Raw genomic sequence first — 19,096 nt, forward strand, 5'->3', positions numbered from 1 at the left:
ATACGCCGTTGCCGCCGTCCCAACAACCATAATGACGGTGAACATGAAGCTCCTCCGGCACCGGCCATAACTAATTAACAATTAACAAGGCCGTCAAAATTCACAGGTAATTTTGTTTCGAATCCTCTTGTTGCAGTGATTTTGTAGCCGAATTTGCCTTGCTCTTTTTTGCAGGCTCTGCAGCTGTTGTTCAACCTGTATAACTAATTACTTCTTCATAAAAATCATAATTGTTTAGAAAAGTCACAATTTTTCATAAAAGTCATGATTCTTCATTTTCTATTCACGTTTTTTAAAACTCAACACAACCTTCTTCAATGCCTCCTCCTCAGTATCATCTTTACTAGATTCATAGCTGATTTTAGGGGTTTAGAGCCCGTTTGGATTGACTTAAAAAAAAATAGCTTTTAAGTCAAAAAAATAAAAAATATGGGGAGACCTACTTTTGGTTTCTGACTTCTTTTAAGTCATTTTTTACTTTGTCAAACACTTCGTAACTTATTTTAAGTCATTTTTGTTTGACTTATTTTAAGTTATTTTTTATATTTGTCAAACACTTCAAGTAGTCAAAAACTGATTTAAAAATAGGTTTAACCAACTTTTAAGTCAATTCAAACGGGCTCTTAGAGAGAGAAATGGAAGTATATTCATGCAAAAAAATTTGTCCAATTGAACGTAAAGGCATTTACAAAGAGTTTTTTTAATACAAAAGTCAAAACGTTTGACCTTTTTTTAAAAAAAAAAACAGGGGAAAATGGATATATATATTTCCGAACTATCGTAAATAGTATGCAGATACCCTTCATCATACTTTTAAAACATTGATGTTCCTGCCGTCCAAAAAGTGGAGCATATTTGTGCACATACGTGTTTTCTTAAAATAATTGTATTATTAAAGATTCTTTTATTGCGTATGTGCACAAATACGTACACTAAATTTGTTTGTTGTTTAATACTCCCTAATATGTAATTCAATTAATTGTATATAGATAAACGTTAGTTAATTTTCCCTATGTAAATTGATTTTTTTCCGCACTAATTAATGTTTTATTTTGTATCAGAGGGATAAGGAAGCATCAAGCAAGCAACGTAATGAGTGAAAGATTTTTAGCTCGTTAATTTATTCAATGAAATTAATGTACTATATCACTATAACAAAAACAATTTTTAGCGGTAATAAATATTGACATTAATAAAGAGTGCTAAAATCTTACCGGTATTAGTTAAATGCCATTGGAACCAATATCGCTAAAGGCTTTAGGGACATATACAAAAAGTGTTAATTGCCACTAAAAATACATATTTAGTGACAATTAAAAATTAAAAATATTTGAATTTTATGTAATAAAAATATTTTATGTTTGCGAATAAACAATTCATTCTTATTTTGAGTATACACGATAGATTTTCCATATGTATGTTTCTAGAATTATTAAACTTTATAAGTTCAATATTTTACAACATGACCATTGACCATGACCATGGAATATGCACCACCATAGAGCTATGCTTACACAACCTTTGGGTTTCAACAACCGTAAAATCACATGTCCAAATATTGATTTCATGTCATGAATTCAAATCATGAGATGAAATCACATGTCCAAACGTTTATTTAGTTTGAGGTGGAAATTATTGAGTGTACAAATAAAATCGCACATTGATTTAAGAATATTGGTGAATCGTTTAATTTTTTATTTATTTATGGGCATTGCAACTTAATAATACATTATGCAATAATTTGGTACCCAAATTAATTTTTTAAAATATATAACTTCTACTATTATATTATAAATAAGAAAATCAGTTCGATCCCTTCATAAACCCATAAATAAAAAAGTTTAAAACCAAAACAAAAGGCTCTTATTCACACACCACAAGGTGAATACACGCATTATAATTTTTTGTTGAAAAGTTCAATTTTAGATGGACAAGCAAACTGATCCATATCGTTTCAAAGACCATTATACCCTCAAACTTCAAAAAATTGGCATATTAAATTAATTGCTTTTAGAAATAAATAATAAGCTCAGTCACTTTCATTATTCATTATTCATATAAAAGATGTTCATATAAATTCTAAGTCACTTTCATATTCTACTTTCTTTTTTCTTTTCTACTATAGTAAAAGAGTCGGTAAAATTGAGTATCAACATGTGTGTTTGTGGTCGTTTTATTATTAGCTGAGGATATTGTGGTAATTTTAGCCGCTGCCCTATCTTGTTATTTTTTTTTCATTCGGTGTGTAGAGTCCACATTAGAGCTCTGACAATGTAATGACCCGGTAAGTTATTTTAGGGAATTTTGAACTATTCGTTTAACTTGAGTTAATTAATTGATGGATAATTGTAGATAAGTGACTTAATCATAGTTAATGAGCTAAAGTGATAATTTATTTAAGACCCTATACCATTTAGCCTATATTTATTAAAGTAAGTTAGTAATTTTTTTCTCTTTTAATACATAATTAATGTTTCTTTAAAGAAAAGAAGATATAACCCTAGAGAGAGGCTCACCTTCTGCGACTTCAACAAGAAAGTGACGAACAACGGTAACTCCAACCAAACTTCAAGCTTTGTTGATGTATATTTGATTGTTGGATGTGAATAACTTATTATTATTATTAAATGGATTCTTGATAGACATAAATATAATTGCAATACAAAATGGTAAGTGGAATATATTTGTTGCACCGTGCACAATTGACAGTGACTTAAAAACATCCTCTTACTTGACTAGTTCAATTTAAATATACCATCAATTTTGCAATATGAAATACACCCCTAATTTTTTATTAAATTTAAAAGTGTTTTCAATGCTTGTCGAAAATGTTTTATTAGGAGCCCCAATATGCTCTTACAAGAGTCCAAGAATAATGATTCTGCTGACGTCCTTAGGCTGACTTTTGCCGTTTAGATTTTTGTTTTGGATTAAATGAAAAACTGATTAGTTTAAATTACTTTTTAGCTTTTTATTTGTTTCTAATACATATTTTTTTCATTTTAATTTATTTATTCTACTTTTTTTTTAAAATTAATTTTCAAAGTTTAACTTTCTACATGTTTAATATGTTTAAGATCACAAAATTAAATGACAGTTTAATAAATTCTATATATTTTTAATTTAAGATTATAAATTTTAAAAATTATTTCAACTTTCTTAAACTCCACTTCAAGTTAAATTTTGATAAACAAATTAAAATGATGGGAGTATCCCTGAAACAAAATCAGGCGCAGTTTTGTAGGAATCTTTTCTCTTATTTATTACTCCCTCCATTTCATATTAATTGAATTGTTGAGATATTTTTTATTTTTGAAATTAGCTTAATTGTTCAATTTTCAAGACTATTTCTAGAATGTTTTTTCAATTTTATCTTTCATTAGTTAGTAATGAAATTAGTTATTAATTGATGTTTAGTTATTTTAATCATAAATTTGACAATTATTAATAATGGTAAAAATGAAAAGTTATGCCTAATTTATGTCTTAATGTTTTTTTTCTTTAAGGATGTGAAACACCTCAATAATTCAATTAATTTGAAATGGAGGGAGTATTCCTATATTATTAGGCTGTAATGTTTGAGCTAAAATCAGGACTCTATCTTCCAAAATTCTTTTAATTAGTCAATTAAAATATGAATATCTCATGCACAAAATAAAAGAATGTAATTAAATAGGGGAAATATAATAAAAAGTCAACAATGCCTTGGCTTATTTATTTGACTTTGCACTAATGTTTTGTTTTTATTCGATGTTGTATATGTCTACTGTTCGATATTGCATCATGTCTACTGTTCGACTCTATAAAACTAACTAAAGCATTGGGCAGATATTACAAAGATTAAGAGTTAAGATCGATATGATTTATATTATCATGAATATGAGCATTACTATTAAGTTAGCAACTATTGCAACCATTTTAGCCCTTGTTATGTGGTGGTGGCGCCGCCGTAATGGCGAAACTACTCTGCCAACGACGGCACCGCCCATAAATTCATCCGATCAATTTCTCACTTGAGGAAGCCTAACTAACAAGGCCGTCAGGTAATAAACAACCATTATTATTTTTTTATTTTTAGAAGGCAACGATACATGTTGATAGTTGGCGAAAAGATTAATTTTTTTTTTTTTTTAATTTTTACTAAAATATCAATCATTGTTTTCTTAATAGGTGTATCACTTTAAAAGTGGACAAATAATTAGAAAAAAAAAAGAGTAAAAATTATGATTTCAATCTTATTGTGTCATAAACAATTTTTATTGATTCAGACATGGTGAAATTTGGGTGTGTTTTTATGTCAATCATTCTTGTTTTTTTTTTTTTTTTTGGTTTCCCAAAATCGGGAAGTCCCACATTAGGGGTAAAGCGCGGCCTAATAAAGGCGACTTCGTATCCAAGGAGGCTCGAACCCAAGACCTCTTGATTAAGGATGAAGGAGTACTTACTACTCCACCACAACCCTTATTGATCGTACCATTCATGTTTTCTGTGGAGAAACCCTATAACAAATTAAAAATATTTTCTGCTCTAATTATTGTTTGTTTTAATTTGTGTCAGGTGCGTTTAAAGAAACAATCTATCAAAGCAGGAAAGGAAAGGAGTGAAAGATCTGTATTTGTTTTTTATGTAATGCGATATGTATTTGGTTTTGATGTAATGTGATATGTATTTTATTGATGTATTTTGATTAATGTGATATGTATTTGGTTTTTATGTCAGAAAAATATTTGTTGTTTACTATTTTGATCTTTAATTTTCACAATTTTTTATTATATTTATACTCATTAAATGGATGGATTGAGCTTTATGATTTCAAGTGAGCCATTCATGAAAGAAAAAAAAGACACAGATTTTTCCTTATTAATGGATATGTGTGAATGGTATAACACATTTTAATTAAAGTCAAAACTCATAGCATCCCTTTGACTCGAAAATGAATATGCAAGTCCAATTGGGAGTCAAACGAGAGAATTCGTGTAAAGAATAAGAATTACTAGTAACTTTAACCAATCAGAGCTACTACAACTTTTTAGAGAAATAAAAGCACCTCATTAAAGAAACAAACAACTACTACTTCCTCGATCCTTAATTAATTGTCTACTGAGTTTATCATTTTATTCTTATTAATTATGAAGTATATATTTTTAAAAACTTAAGATTTTGAAAAGGTTTTACATTTTTCAATGTAATTTACATTAATTGAGGCCATAATAGGATTTTTTTTTGTTTTTTCTTGATTTGTTAAAATAGACCAGCAATTAAAAAAAAGAAATATGAACAAGTAATTAGGGACGGAAGAAAGGAGTATCATTTAGCAAGCATGTGAAAGCAAAAAAAATTTAACATGGAAATTCACTTTTGAAATTAAAATTGTGTTAATCCCAAATTAGAAGCGCCATTTCTTCCGTAGATAGCCTTGAAATGCAAAGGCCTCAATTGCATGATCGAAACATAAACAAAACAGCATATTGATAAATTCAAAAGAAAAAGAGCTAAAGCTAAAACATAGAATCATAAGAAAATTATCTACACCCAAACAAACAAGATTCTAGATAGAGAAGATTACCTTCGACGAGCAGCAAATCAGAGAGCAAAATAATTCAGAGTTGACGAAGTCAAAGGAAAATCAGTTGAAGATGGTTCATAAAAGAGAGAGGGTTTGGATGAAAGGTCAACAAAATACGGCGGATTTTGTGGGATTTGGGGAAGAAAGAAAAGGCAGTGCTAGGTTAGCTTAAATTTTGGCCTTGATTAATGGGTCCAAATAAAAAATACTAGCTTTTGGCTCCTCCTTAAAGTGATTTTTGCACGTGCTTGTTTTCATCAACTGTTTTGTGTTATTTTGGTAGCAATTTGTAATACTAAAAGGAACTCAATGAGAATAGAGGAAGGAGGTTATGTGAATAAAATTATCAAGGGTCAGTAATGTATTTGTGTTCTGTCAGTTATTTTGGTTTTGAGTTTCGGAATAGTTATGAAGTTTAGTAATTAGATTTCATAGGTGAATATGGGGTGGGTCTAACAAATTATTGATTTTTTAAATATATATCCTTATGCTATTTTTATTCCTTTTCTGTTTTCCTTTATCATGAAAGACAAAATGAGTATATTGGAATAGAAGTTTCTATTGTGATGATGCAATATCGTGTCATAAATAGTACGTGAAAGCCAGACTTCATGTGTACCTGCTCTTCAGTTTCTTTGTTTTACCTTGGTTCACAACTTGTATAGTTTATTAACATGTGTAATCATGTCTTTATTGAATGTTGTGAGATCAATATTTAGGGCTGAGCAACCCAAGTGCCTATAGGGATGATTTTTATGGTTTTATCCATTGAGAGTATTTTTTCTTTATTTTATTTTGGCGCAATTAGCTGCGGAAACATGGACTATATCTATAGCTTTATCTACCTGTGCTGAAAGATACAATACTATTAAGTGCATTTTATTTCTTCAACTTTTCCTTGTCACTTTTATTCAATGTTTCGGCAGACCTATCCTTTATTTTGATCTGAAAGTTGTTTCTAGATTTCACCGGATAAGTATTTTTCTAGATAAAAGATAAACTTTTACTATGAGATGTTAAGTCACTCGTTCACTTTAATGTTCAGCTCAACAATGATATTGTGAATGTCATCAATATATCCTTGAAAAAAATCTTGGTAGTTTTAATGCAGTAAATAATACTCCAAGGTTAGCAAACTCAATTTATGCACCTAGATGGAGCATAAGCTTGACTTGCCATTTTTATTGCATACAATGTAGAGTATATTCCCCTCAAATTATCTGATTATTCTTGTGGCAATATATTACTTCCAATAGTATTTGTACGGTTTTATATTTGGTTACTCACCAAACAATTTATAAATAGTTTATGTAAGATCCAATTGTCAGCACTTGTAGATTAGTAGATTACCAATTTGAATGGAAAGTATCAGATTCAGTAATGTAATGTTATTTTATAATATAACAACGAAGCATATTGTGTCATGTTGTGTTTTCCTGTTGGTTGTGGATGAGAGACTTGGTTTCCTTATGATTGTGAATAATTCTCTCTATATGAGCTATCTTTTAAAATTGAGTTTGGCTAAAAGTTCAGTCTACTTATAAGGTATTGTTTATTAGGTGTTGTCTCAATATTTCAGAACCCCAATTTAAACTTATGAAATAACATTTAATCTAGGGATAAAGGACAAATATACCCTCAAAATATTTCTTTTTCCAATTATATCCTACATAATATTTCATAATACTATTTTACCATTTACCCTGGATTATTTAATTCTAGTCAAACCTCATACCCTAGAATAATTAAAGATATTTTAGTAAATTTATAAATTATAATTAAGTATGATACAATCAAATCAAACAATAAAAATGTTACTAAACAACAACAAACAATACAGTCTAGCCAAACATTGTATCTACCATTTAGTATAATACAATACAGTAAATTAAGAAACAATGATCCAAACAGAGTGTTAGATAATTTTAATAATTTCCACAACTTATAAAATTTTAAATTTATATATAAAAATACACCTTAAAAAATTGCGTACACAAATAACCGTTTCATTTCATGTAGTAAAAAAGACAGAATCTCTCGGGATTGTTGAGGCTGCTTTCCAAGTGGGACATGTTAAGTCCATTCCATTCATTATTGATTTTTGAAAAAAAAGAAGATAGAATTCCTTTTTTTTTTTTTTTGGTCATAATAATCTGAATCCTATCCGTTTAGATCCCAATTAATTACCAACAAATGAAATTAAGTCATGGGATATGGAAAAGACCATAATGTCCTTCTAAAATTCAGATTAGACTTTCCTTATTTGAACAATCCAACTTCAAATGGACATGTCTCACTCATACGAATTCGGAATCGCGCAAACTCGACGGCGTTAGAAAGATTATTCCAAGATCTTTCCTACGATATCTGGAAACACACCTAACTCATCCCAAATTAAGAGTTATGATCGTTTGAAGTTGACCAAAAACTCAACTTAACATCCCACATAAATTCTCTAGTAGAGTTATTCTACTAAAACACAGAGACACCAAATTACCACCGCAATACGTGTTGGGCCCACCTTTTTACAATGAAAAGCTTCTAAGTAGTAAAACTCATAAAACTAGTAATTGGACTTCTATAAAACCAAAGCGTTGGGCAGATTTTATTGTATATTACAAAGATTAAGGATTAAGGATTAAGGCTTAACAGTTAAGATCGAGATGATTTATATTATCATGAATATCAATCTATTAAGTTAGCAACTTAAAATTTTTATCTTTTTTTAAAGCGTTTTACTTAAAAAAAATAAAATTAAAATTCGCTGCCTTGGAAACGTTTTTCCTGAATTATTTTTTTTTTTGAATTTTTATTCAAATTTAATAATCATAAAGCTGCCATGACGAGATCAAGGTTATTTTGACCTCGCCACTTTCTTATAATTGCATTCATTTTTTTCAAACTATTTTTCACGAATAAACATTTAATATGATTGTATACATTTATTTTAAGCAACTCAGAGAAACACAAGCTACAGAATTCTCAAGTCTAACCAATTGAGCTACACATAAATTTTGTTTAAGGGGTGTCCCATCCGTGAATATATCCGTTTTATCTGTTTTTCCTTTTAATCATATCTATACATTTAGTAAATTTTTTCAAAGAAGTAGTGTCACGTGATACCATGACCCATAAGACCTCCTAAATCCGCCCCTGCATTGAACTTGACCCATGACACCTTCAAACTTAAATCGATCGGAATATATTTCATTTATGTTGCAAGACTAGGGGTCAAATATTCCTGAAATTTTATGTAATAAATCATATGCCAATTATCAACTACACATGACTTATACTTCACTTATAATTTTTTTAAAATTTTGTTAATTACAGGACACTAATTAATGTTTTAATTTGTGTAGATGGGTTAAGGAAATTAACCATCTGTGGAAGCAGCGCACATCAGCAAAGGAAGTGAAAGATGTAAAGTATACTTAGCGCTTATATATTCATTAATTAAAAGTGGATGATTTGTATACTTTTTTAACAAATAAATTAGGATATACAAATAAAAATTTACGTAGCAAACTAACTATAGTTATGGAGCATAATTAGATAAACTATAGCTATAGAACATTATTTGCTTAAATCTGTTTGCCATATACAAAGTAATTGTATAGATGAGGAACTTTCACATATAGCCACTCAAAAATAGCCTAATTACTCTCCATAGCTATAGTTTGATAATTACAATTCATAGCTACATGTTATAGAGAAGAGAGAGGCAAGCGAGACTGGGAGAGAGAGAGAAGAAAGGCGAGCGAGAGAGGGAAAAGAGTGGGAGAGAGGTGAATTATATATGTATATCGGTTACATAATTGTATATTATACATATGTATTTGAATATATGGCATGCAAGATTGGGAGAAGGAGGAGAGAGACTAGCGAGATTGGGAGAGGGAGGAGAGAGGCGAGCGAGAGAGGGCAGAGAGTGGGAGAGGGAGGAGAGAGGCGAGCGAGAGAGGGCAGAGAATTGTAGAGGGAGGAGAGAGGCGAGCGAGAGAGGGCAGAAAGTAATTAAGTAGTATAAGTTTGCTTATCCACGTAATTTTCCCCAGAAATAATAATATACAATTGTCATATCCTAATTTATTTGTTAAAAAAGTATACAAATCATCCACTTTTAATCCATGAATATATGAGCGCTAAATATGATAACATAAATAATAATGAATCCCATTATTCATGGTGAAAGTGAACATTTTTTAAGTTGAGTTTTTGGTCAACTTCAAACACTAATTAATATGGGTAAAAAACTTAACTATACAAGTTAAGTACCTTAATTACCACTATATAGCAATATTTTTTTTTTCGCCTATATAACAATATTTTTTTTCAAAGTTGTGTTTTACTATTAAAAAAAGGTAAAAAAGTAAAAAAAAAAAACGGTTGATTAATGGCCCACGATTTCCCAATATTTCTCAAATCTTTTACCTTCCATGATTTGCTCAAATTGGTTATAAATATTCTCTCCTATCACCAAAAGGTCTCTTAACAAAAATAGAACTCTCTTTCTGTTCATTTCTGGTCCATTTCAATCATGGATACCAATAATTATTCAATCCTAATTCACCATAAAGGACGTTGGGACGCATCGGGTATTAGTGATAATTCAATATTTGATTGGTATTACTTTTTAAATTATTTTTTGTAATTGAAAAGTTGATGGTTACGTTGTGAGTACTATGATTGATATTTGATTTTGTATTACAATGAACAAAATAACGTTGCAAATATATTGAAAATTTGATGGTTCATTGTGAATACTATGAGTCGTTTATTCATTTAATTAATGGTGTAATATATATATATATGTTGTTTATGTTATAAACTAGTTTCATGTTCATATTTTTTTAATTAATTCTTTGATTTTTTTAGGGTTATGATAATCGGAATACAAATATATTTAGTGATAATATATGTTTTGATAATTGTTTTGGTGAAAGTGAACATTTTTTAATTATCAAATGTTGGACTGCATGTTAGTTGTACTACTGATTTTCTTTGTGTCATTCGATATTGGTTTTCTTGGTACTAATGATGGTAAACATGTTGATTACCTGTTGGTACATAACTATGGTGTATATGGTGTAAACAACAGATTTAAAATTGTGTTTTAGCTATTATGAGTCGTTTATTTATTTTATTAATGGTGTAATATATGTTGTTGTTGTTATTCACCAAATCCATGTTCATATATTTTTTTATTAATTCTTTGGTTTTTTTTTAATGATTTTGACAATCGGAGTACAAATATATTTGTATTACTAAAATTCTTGGTGTCATTCGGAATTGGTTTTCTTGGTACTATTGCTGATGAACATGTAAATTAATTGTAGGTACATAAGTATGGTGTATATGGTGTAAGTAAACACCATATTTAAAATTGTGTTTTAGCTATTATGAGTCGTTTACTTATTTAATTAATGGTGTAATATATGTTTTTGTTATTCACCAAATTCGTGTTCATATATTTTTTAATTAATTCGTTTTTTTTAGGGTTTTGACAATCGAAATACAAATATATTTAGTGATAATATATGTTTTGGTAATTAATTTGGTGAAAATGTTGATTGCGTGTTTATTGTATTACTGATTTTCTTGGTGTAATTTTGAATTGGTTTTCTTGGTACTACTGATGGTGAACATGTCGATTACCTGTTGGTACTACCTGCTGGCCACCAGGTAACGACCGAAAGAAGGGATTCAACGAAGGAATACAAGAGGAGTAAAATTCCTTGTAGTAAATGTGGTACATCAGGGTATAACAAAAAGACGTGCCCAAAGTTTGCGAATTAGAAAGAATAATGATGTATTAATTTGAACTTTTTTTGTTGGTGTTATGTAAAACTTCTGGAATTTTTTATGAATGATAAATGTAGTTTTATCCAACTTTTGTTTATTCTTGATAAGTGTATTCATATTATTATTGATGCAATTAACCTGTCTCTGGTATTGTAATGTTTGGCTAAAATTCTGGTATTAACTACCAACCTAGAATCTTGAAAATAAACAACAGGATGTAACAAAAAATAATACACAATGTTAATTTGAAAATTTTGGTATAATGTTTGAGAAATACCAAAAGTTTTAACCACCAATAATGATTATCTTATTATAATTGCTAACACGTATAATTTTGGTGAAATAATCACAAATTGTGGTGTATATAATGGCTGATATTTTGATATTGCCTACACACCTGAAAGATTGAATACGAAAATTTAATAGTTTTATTTGAATTGATATACACAATTGGTTTACTTTTGGTGGAGTAAGCACAAAAATTTGTAGAAACGTTTAAGTATATATTGGCTGTCAATGAAGCCCCACAAGAAAACTAGCACTTAAAATAAGTGAATTTTCAATCTTAATCACTGAAAGTGGAATTTCTGTAAATACAATAAAGATCAATTCTAAGGTCACACATATAATTCCACAATCTGAAATTAAAAAAATAGAACCATATCTTACTTTTCCCCGCAACCAAACAGATAAGGGAAAAAGAACACAATAAACTTAACGAAAAGGCAAAATACAAGAAAGTATCAACTTCCCTCACTAACACACCGATTTCGAGAAACCAAAAGCAAAAAAGTGCCGAAAAACTGAAAATAAAAAAATCACATGAAAACTCACAAAATCATCGAAACATATCCAAAACGCAACTAAAATACCATCCAAACGTAAAACAAGGGAATAAAATCCATAAAGAAATACATTATGGGCGTACTATCAACACCCATTACTTGTTTATTAAGTCGAGGGCTCTTGCGTGGAGTCTTATCCATCGATGGAGGAATATAATTCTGATCGGAAAAGAACTATGGTGATTTTGGTTGTAAAAAATAAGGACTTGAAAAAAGTGGAAGGTTACAATTTTATTCTTGAAATGTAATACAAAGAAAGATGGAGATTGAAATCTGAAAAGTAGAAGATGAATGGTTTTTACTTGGAAACAATGAATCACCTAGGTAAGAACACCAACTTTTTTTTAAAAAAAGAAGCAAATTCAGCCTCTGTTTGGTAAGGCACATGTTATACCGCCCACAGGCGAAGAAAAAGAAGTATTTGACTACATTTTATTAAACCAAATAAATAAGCCAAGTATTGCACAAATGAGCCTCACTGGGTACACCAATTACTGAAAAGAGGGTAAAAGCAACCAACAGAGACAGATGTTTTGTCCTTCGCTGTATTCATCAATCTTAGAAAATCTGAGCGACAATCAATGTCCGCCGCCGTGCTGTTTGTGCTCGAGGTGACGTCGCTCTTCTGGAAGGGCGACGAGGTAGGAGAATATCATGCCTCCGAAGCATACATGGAGAAGAGGATCAACGGAGCTGGTTTCGATGTACTTAGCATGGTAGTTATCCAAACCCTTCCTGATAGCATTCTTCGCGTAACCGATTGAGAGCATCGGCTTTAGGTGCGCCGGCACCTCCTTCAGCTTCAATCCCTTCATCTCCTTGTACAAGTTTCTCAAAGCCATTTTTCCGGCAAGTTTTTTGCTGAGATCTGAAACCCTAATCCCCTTGTAGTTGTGGTTGCTCTGTCAGTCTTCCCGGAGTATTTGACTTTCTCTTTCTGTAGATGCGTATAACACCAACTTTATTGAAAACATAAAAGGTTTTATAAAAAAGGAAGCAAATAAATTGATCCCAACAAAATAGTCATTAACTCATGGAAAGTAAATATATCATGTACATGAAAACGTATATAATCGGGACTATTTAGGAGAGATAAAATTGAAAATTATTAAATACCCTAAGTATGCTCCACATGAAAAGGCACATAATTAAAAACCATAAAAAGATAAAACCGAATAGAAAGAGAAAATCGGGAAAAAAATACATTAAAATAAAAATTAATAATTATTTTGTTATCTATGTAATTTAAAAACTCTTTATGTAATTCTATATAAATATATTGATTTTAAGTTAATTAAAGTCTTAACGTGTATATTTTTGTAATTTTTCCAATTAATATTTTAATTTGTGTCCATGGGTTAAGGAAATTAACCATCTGTGGAAGCAGCGCACATCAGCAAAGGAAGTGAAAGATATAAAGTATACTTAGCGCTTATATATTTATTAATTAAAAGTGGATGATTTGTATCCTTTTTTAACAAATAAATTAGGATATACAAATAAAAATTTACATAGCAAACTAACTATAGTTATGGAGCGTAATTAGATAAACTATAGCTATAGAGCATTATTTACTTAAATCTGTTTGCAATATACAAAGTAATTGTATAGATTGTGAATATATGAGCGCTAAATATGGTAATAGAAATAAGAGGAATTTTCACATATAGCCACTCAAAAAAGTTTAATTACTCTCCATAGCTATTGTTTGATAATTACAATTCGTAGCTACATGTTATAGGGAAGAGAGAGGGGGAAAAGAGTGGGAGAGAGATGAATTGTATATGTATATTGGTTAGATAATTGTATATTATACTTATGCATCTGTATATATGGCAAGCGAGATTGGAAGAGGGAGGAGAGAGGGCAGAGAGTGGGAGAGAGATGAATTGTATATGTATATTGGTTAGATAATTGTATATTATACTTATGCATCTGTATATATGGCAAGCGAGATTGGAAGAGGGAGGAGAGAGGGCAGAGAGTGGGAGAGACATGAATTGTATATGTATATCGGTTAGATAATTGTATATTATACATATGTATTTGTATATTCTGGCGAATTATACATATACAAACGTGACTAATTATACAAATTCGAAGTCAGCCCACGTAATTATTGTATAATGTTAGTCGCGAGTGATAATTATAGCAATCTATAGCTATGATGAGTAATTAAGTAGTATAAATTTGCTTAACCGCGTAATTTTCCCCAAAAATAATAATATACAATTGTCATATCCTAATTTATTTGTTAAAAAAGTATACAAATCATCCACTTTTAATTAATAAATATATGAGCGCTAAATAAAGTAACAGAAATAATAATGAATCCCATTATTCATGCTAACAGATTTTTTTTTTTGCCTAAAATGACATCTACTACAATAATAACACCATAATAATAAGATTCATCATATTAAAGAAGCTCCATTAAAAGGGAAAAAATCATATGTTTACATATGAAATATCATATGTTTTATACCATGAATTTATCATAGAACGTATATGTTCCATATGTATATTAGAATTATATATGTATAGGATAATATTTGAATATGTATATAGATGGCTGAATTTGTATATAATATAAATTGTATATGTATATGAAGATGAATATGCATATACATATAATGAACACATATGATTTATATATACAATTATATATGTATATACGTATAATGAATATGTGATCCACATATACAAATATATAAATGCGATTCAACATAATTATGTATATAACAAGAAAATATACACAAATTTACCAATTCTGATAAAAACTTTTAGTCCTTAAATATACAAATCGGGTACATTGGTCCTTAATCCTAGAATCAATTTGAAAAGCAATTGAATCATCGACGATAAGAGGCCGATTAGGTTCACTCAGCATCTTCACGCATGAGTAATAAACCCTAACGACAAAATTCTTTTTCGGAAGAATTTATGAACAAGAACAACAACAACAGTGACAAAAGTAGAAACAACGGCGACAACAGTCGAAATAGCAGTTCCGGTAAAATCGCATCGTCCAGATGAAAGCTCAAATAGTATACAAACAAAAAAACAAAAAGATTGGGAAAAGATTTATGTAGTTACCTATAAGATTGAAAAATTGTTTATGAGGAATTTCATATTTCAAAATGAAACTGTAAGAGTGTTTTTAGGAGAGAAAAGAAGAATGTGATTAGGAGAGATGAAATTTAGTTGTATAAAATTATATACAAAGGCAGATAAAGATTTTCTTAGTTGGATATACAATGAAATGTGGGTCCCATAATTAATGGCAAAAAAATTGAAATTGTAACCACTCAAAGTAATTAAATTAAACTATACCCTCTTTAACTAATAATATAGTAATGTTTGTCAACTCATGTAATTTTCCCTTTTAAAAAAGAGAATTTTTTTTTTAAGATTTTCAAAAAAATTTACATTTTTCAATGTAATTAATTAAGAATATAGTAGGACTTTTTTTTTTCTTTTTTGATTTGTCAAAATGAACAAGCAACTAAAAAAAAGAAATATGAACAAGTAATTAGGGATAGAAGGAAGGAGTACCATTTAGCAAGCATGTGAAACCTCATAAGCAAAAAACTTTTAACATGGAAATTAACATTGTGTTAATCCCAAATTAGAAGCCATTTCTTCCGTGGATAGCCAAAGGACTAACATATATAGACTATTGGATGATCGAAACATAAACAGCATATTGATAAATTCAAAAGAAAAAGAGCTAAAGCAAAAAACATAAGAAAATAATGTACAGAACAACAGCAAGCACCCAAACAAACAAGATTCTAAATGACAGAAACAAAGAAGATTACCAAAACCATTTCTCTTGTAGCGTTTGAGAGGGAGGGCGAAATAATTCAAAGGAGATTCGGTTCAAAATGGTTCTTTTTATTTAGAAAAAAAAAGAGAGGGATTGGATGAAAGGTCAACTAATCACGGCGGATTTTGTGGGATTTGGGGAAGAAAGAAATGCCTTGTACGTTAGGTTAGGTTAGCTTAACCCATTTGACCTCACAACCCCTCTTTCCTCCCCATTTTCTACACTTACACATTATATACGTTACTCCTAAACACAACACAGACACGGAAAAAGCAGAAAGAGACCCACCAAAAACACAACACAGCAAAACCTTTTTCTCTCTCAAAAAACACACAACACACACACGAAGAAAGAGAAAAAAACAAACAACTCATATTTTATTTTTTCTCATTCACAAACAAAAGTTGAAGTTGAGGTCGAGGGAGAAAATGATCAAAATGGTCCTTAATGTATGGGCTTTGATTCCATTTGGTCCTTAATGTATGGATTTGATGGAAATGGTCCTTTATGTATCATAAATTGTGATCAATTTGGTCCTTAACCCTAAAATTTTAATGGCAGCGATTATTTAAAAAAAAAAAACTAAAATCGCTATACGTGGAGCAATTTCCCATTATTTTTTAAGCAGTCCTCACCTCGGAAATTTTTAATAAAAAAAAATTTAAACTTTTTTAAGAAAATGGCTGCTATAGCAGCTATTTCTATTTTTTAAACGCTGCTGGGGCAGCATTGTTAAAAAAAATTCACAGCAGCGATTTTAAAGAAAAAAGAAATTTATTTTTGGACTGGCAGTGATTTTTATGTTTTTTAAAGGAGTAACAACGTCAATTTTTTCAGAAGAAAATCGCTCCGTCAGGAGCGATTTTGCCCTTTTGGTTAAAAAAAAATTGATGTGCCATTTTGGAATTTTTGGAAACAGGGAAGGAAAGTCTTGAACGATCGCATCTTTTACATATCTCGTGTATTTTGACGGCAAAATAAAATAAAATATTAATTTTAGGGTTAAGGACCAAATTGATCACAATTTATGATACATAAAGGACCATTTTCATCAAGTCCATACATTAAGGACCAAGTGGAATCAAAGCCATACATTAAGGACCATTTTGATCATTTTCTCAGGTCGAGATTCACTTTCGTGGTTCCGAGTTCGTGGTTCCTTATTAGGATTGCTTCTTTTTCGTGAATTAAATTTTCGCAAGAGGTACCATTTAATTTTTATTGTATAATTTAATTTTCATGATTATATAATACTTGATTCTAATATTATATGATGTTGCTCGAATTTTATGTGTATTTAATTTTTATATTATAATGTTGAAATATATTATTTAAATCTTACATATCGCAAACAATGAAGATCTTTAGAATGTTGAAATTATTTATTCTAATATTTGAGGAAATATTTTTAATCTAGTATATTGACAACTATTATAAGAATAACTCATTGTATGTGAATTTTTTTTTATTTGTTAGTTCATTGTGACGACATACTATGTCTTTGACGTATGCTTTAATTTTTGTTTTATTTTAGTGTTGAATTTGTTCATTAAAAAATAATACTAATCCAGTTAGGATATTATCATTTACTGATTGTATAGTATTACTTATATTATTTTTAAATATATTTAAATATTATATGTTAGGTTTTTTATCCTAATTTATATGGCATTGATAGAATTTAAAGTGTCAAATAATTGTTAATTATTGTAATAGATAATATGGAGTATTTAAGTCATTTATAGTATAGTAATTAATATATAATATGTAGTATTTAAGTGTTATATTATGGAATTTGAGAAGTTATTGAAATTTTTATATGATTTTAAAAATATTTTAAATTCATAACTATATATTTCAATGTACAAGATTTTGATAAAATAAAATCTTTAAAGTTAAATTATAATGTTTTTGAAATTTAAATTATTAAAACATATATAATGATTTTATAGAAAAAATAATATCATATAAAATTAAATAAAAAGGATAATAAATTCAACTTTTACCATGATAAGGTTGAAAAATATTATTTAAGTGGAACGAGGTGGGGCCCACTTATATATTTTATATAGTAAGTATTGGACATTTGTAATGATTTAATTGGAACAATGGTAGTAAATCCTAGACTCTTCTAATATATAGTAATATTTGGGGCTATTTGGCGTGTTTGACTTCAATATATAGAGTATATAGGATTTGGCTCAGCAGTTTGAAACTTTCTATATGCTATAACTAAATATTTGTCTAATTTTTCTATATTTCCTTTTAGGTACGTAATATACACATGCAAAATTCTCTATATTTGAAGAGCCGTGATTACGACCATTTCTTTAGTTCTTTCCTTACGACCTTAGATATGCTATTTAGTCTCTCTTTTAGGTGTGTAATTAATGTATCTTATTTATTGGTAATCGAGATATCAAAATTTCAATTTATAGTATAAATGATGTTTTCCATTCTTTTTATATGAATTGAAACAACTAACCTACAACGTTGTTTATACTAATTTATATATTAATTGGGAGTAAATCATTCACCCCCTATACCTGATAAATTTTTTAAAAAATAAAAAATCACATGACATATTGTAAAATACATATTTAACTCATAAAGTTTAATAATCTATTAACATACATAATGAAAAATCTATCGTACTCAAAACAAGATTGAGTGCAAACATCAAATATTTGTATTACATAAAACCCAAATATTACATTAATTAAATTACACATTCATTTTTCTTGATACACGTTGCTTCATAGATGCTTCCTTTATCCTTCATTCCTTATCCCTCTGCACAAATTAAAACACTATTAATTAGTGCCAAAAAACATTCAATTTACTATTTACATAGGGGTATCTTCTATACAATTAATTAATTAAGTTTTTTTAATTCAATATATTGTGGAATCGTCTTAACCTAAGTTAATCTTGATGCATGCTAACTTAAATTTCTATTGATGATGTGATATTTTTACCATCGTGTCTTAAAGAATAGCTTGTTGGAGATATTTCTCTCTTCTTATTTTTTACTATCTTAAAAGGTCAGTT

General features: G+C 29.1%; 1 protein-coding gene across 1 annotated transcript; it reads right to left on the reverse strand.

Moving 5' to 3' along the window:
* Positions 1-12,632: 12,632 nt before the first annotated feature.
* LOC125837114 (uncharacterized) lies at positions 12,633-13,151 on the reverse strand. The gene has a single exon (XM_049516258.1). It carries the CDS (start codon positions 13,056-13,058, stop codon positions 12,795-12,797), a length of 264 nt encoding a protein of 87 aa, XP_049372215.1. The 5' UTR covers positions 13,059-13,151; the 3' UTR covers positions 12,633-12,794.
* Positions 13,152-19,096: the final 5,945 nt, after the last annotated feature.

The sequence above is a fragment of the Solanum verrucosum genome, unplaced genomic scaffold (genome assembly GCF_900185275.1).
Source record: "Solanum verrucosum unplaced genomic scaffold, falcon-dt-bn FXZP01000165.1, whole genome shotgun sequence".
Taxonomy (NCBI): domain Eukaryota; kingdom Viridiplantae; phylum Streptophyta; class Magnoliopsida; order Solanales; family Solanaceae; genus Solanum; species Solanum verrucosum.

Excerpts from the sequence above, each read along its gene's own strand:
- LOC125837114 (XM_049516258.1), bottom strand. The coding sequence starts at position 13,058 with ATGGCTTTGAGAAACTTGTACAAGGAGATGAAGGGATTGAAGCTGAAG.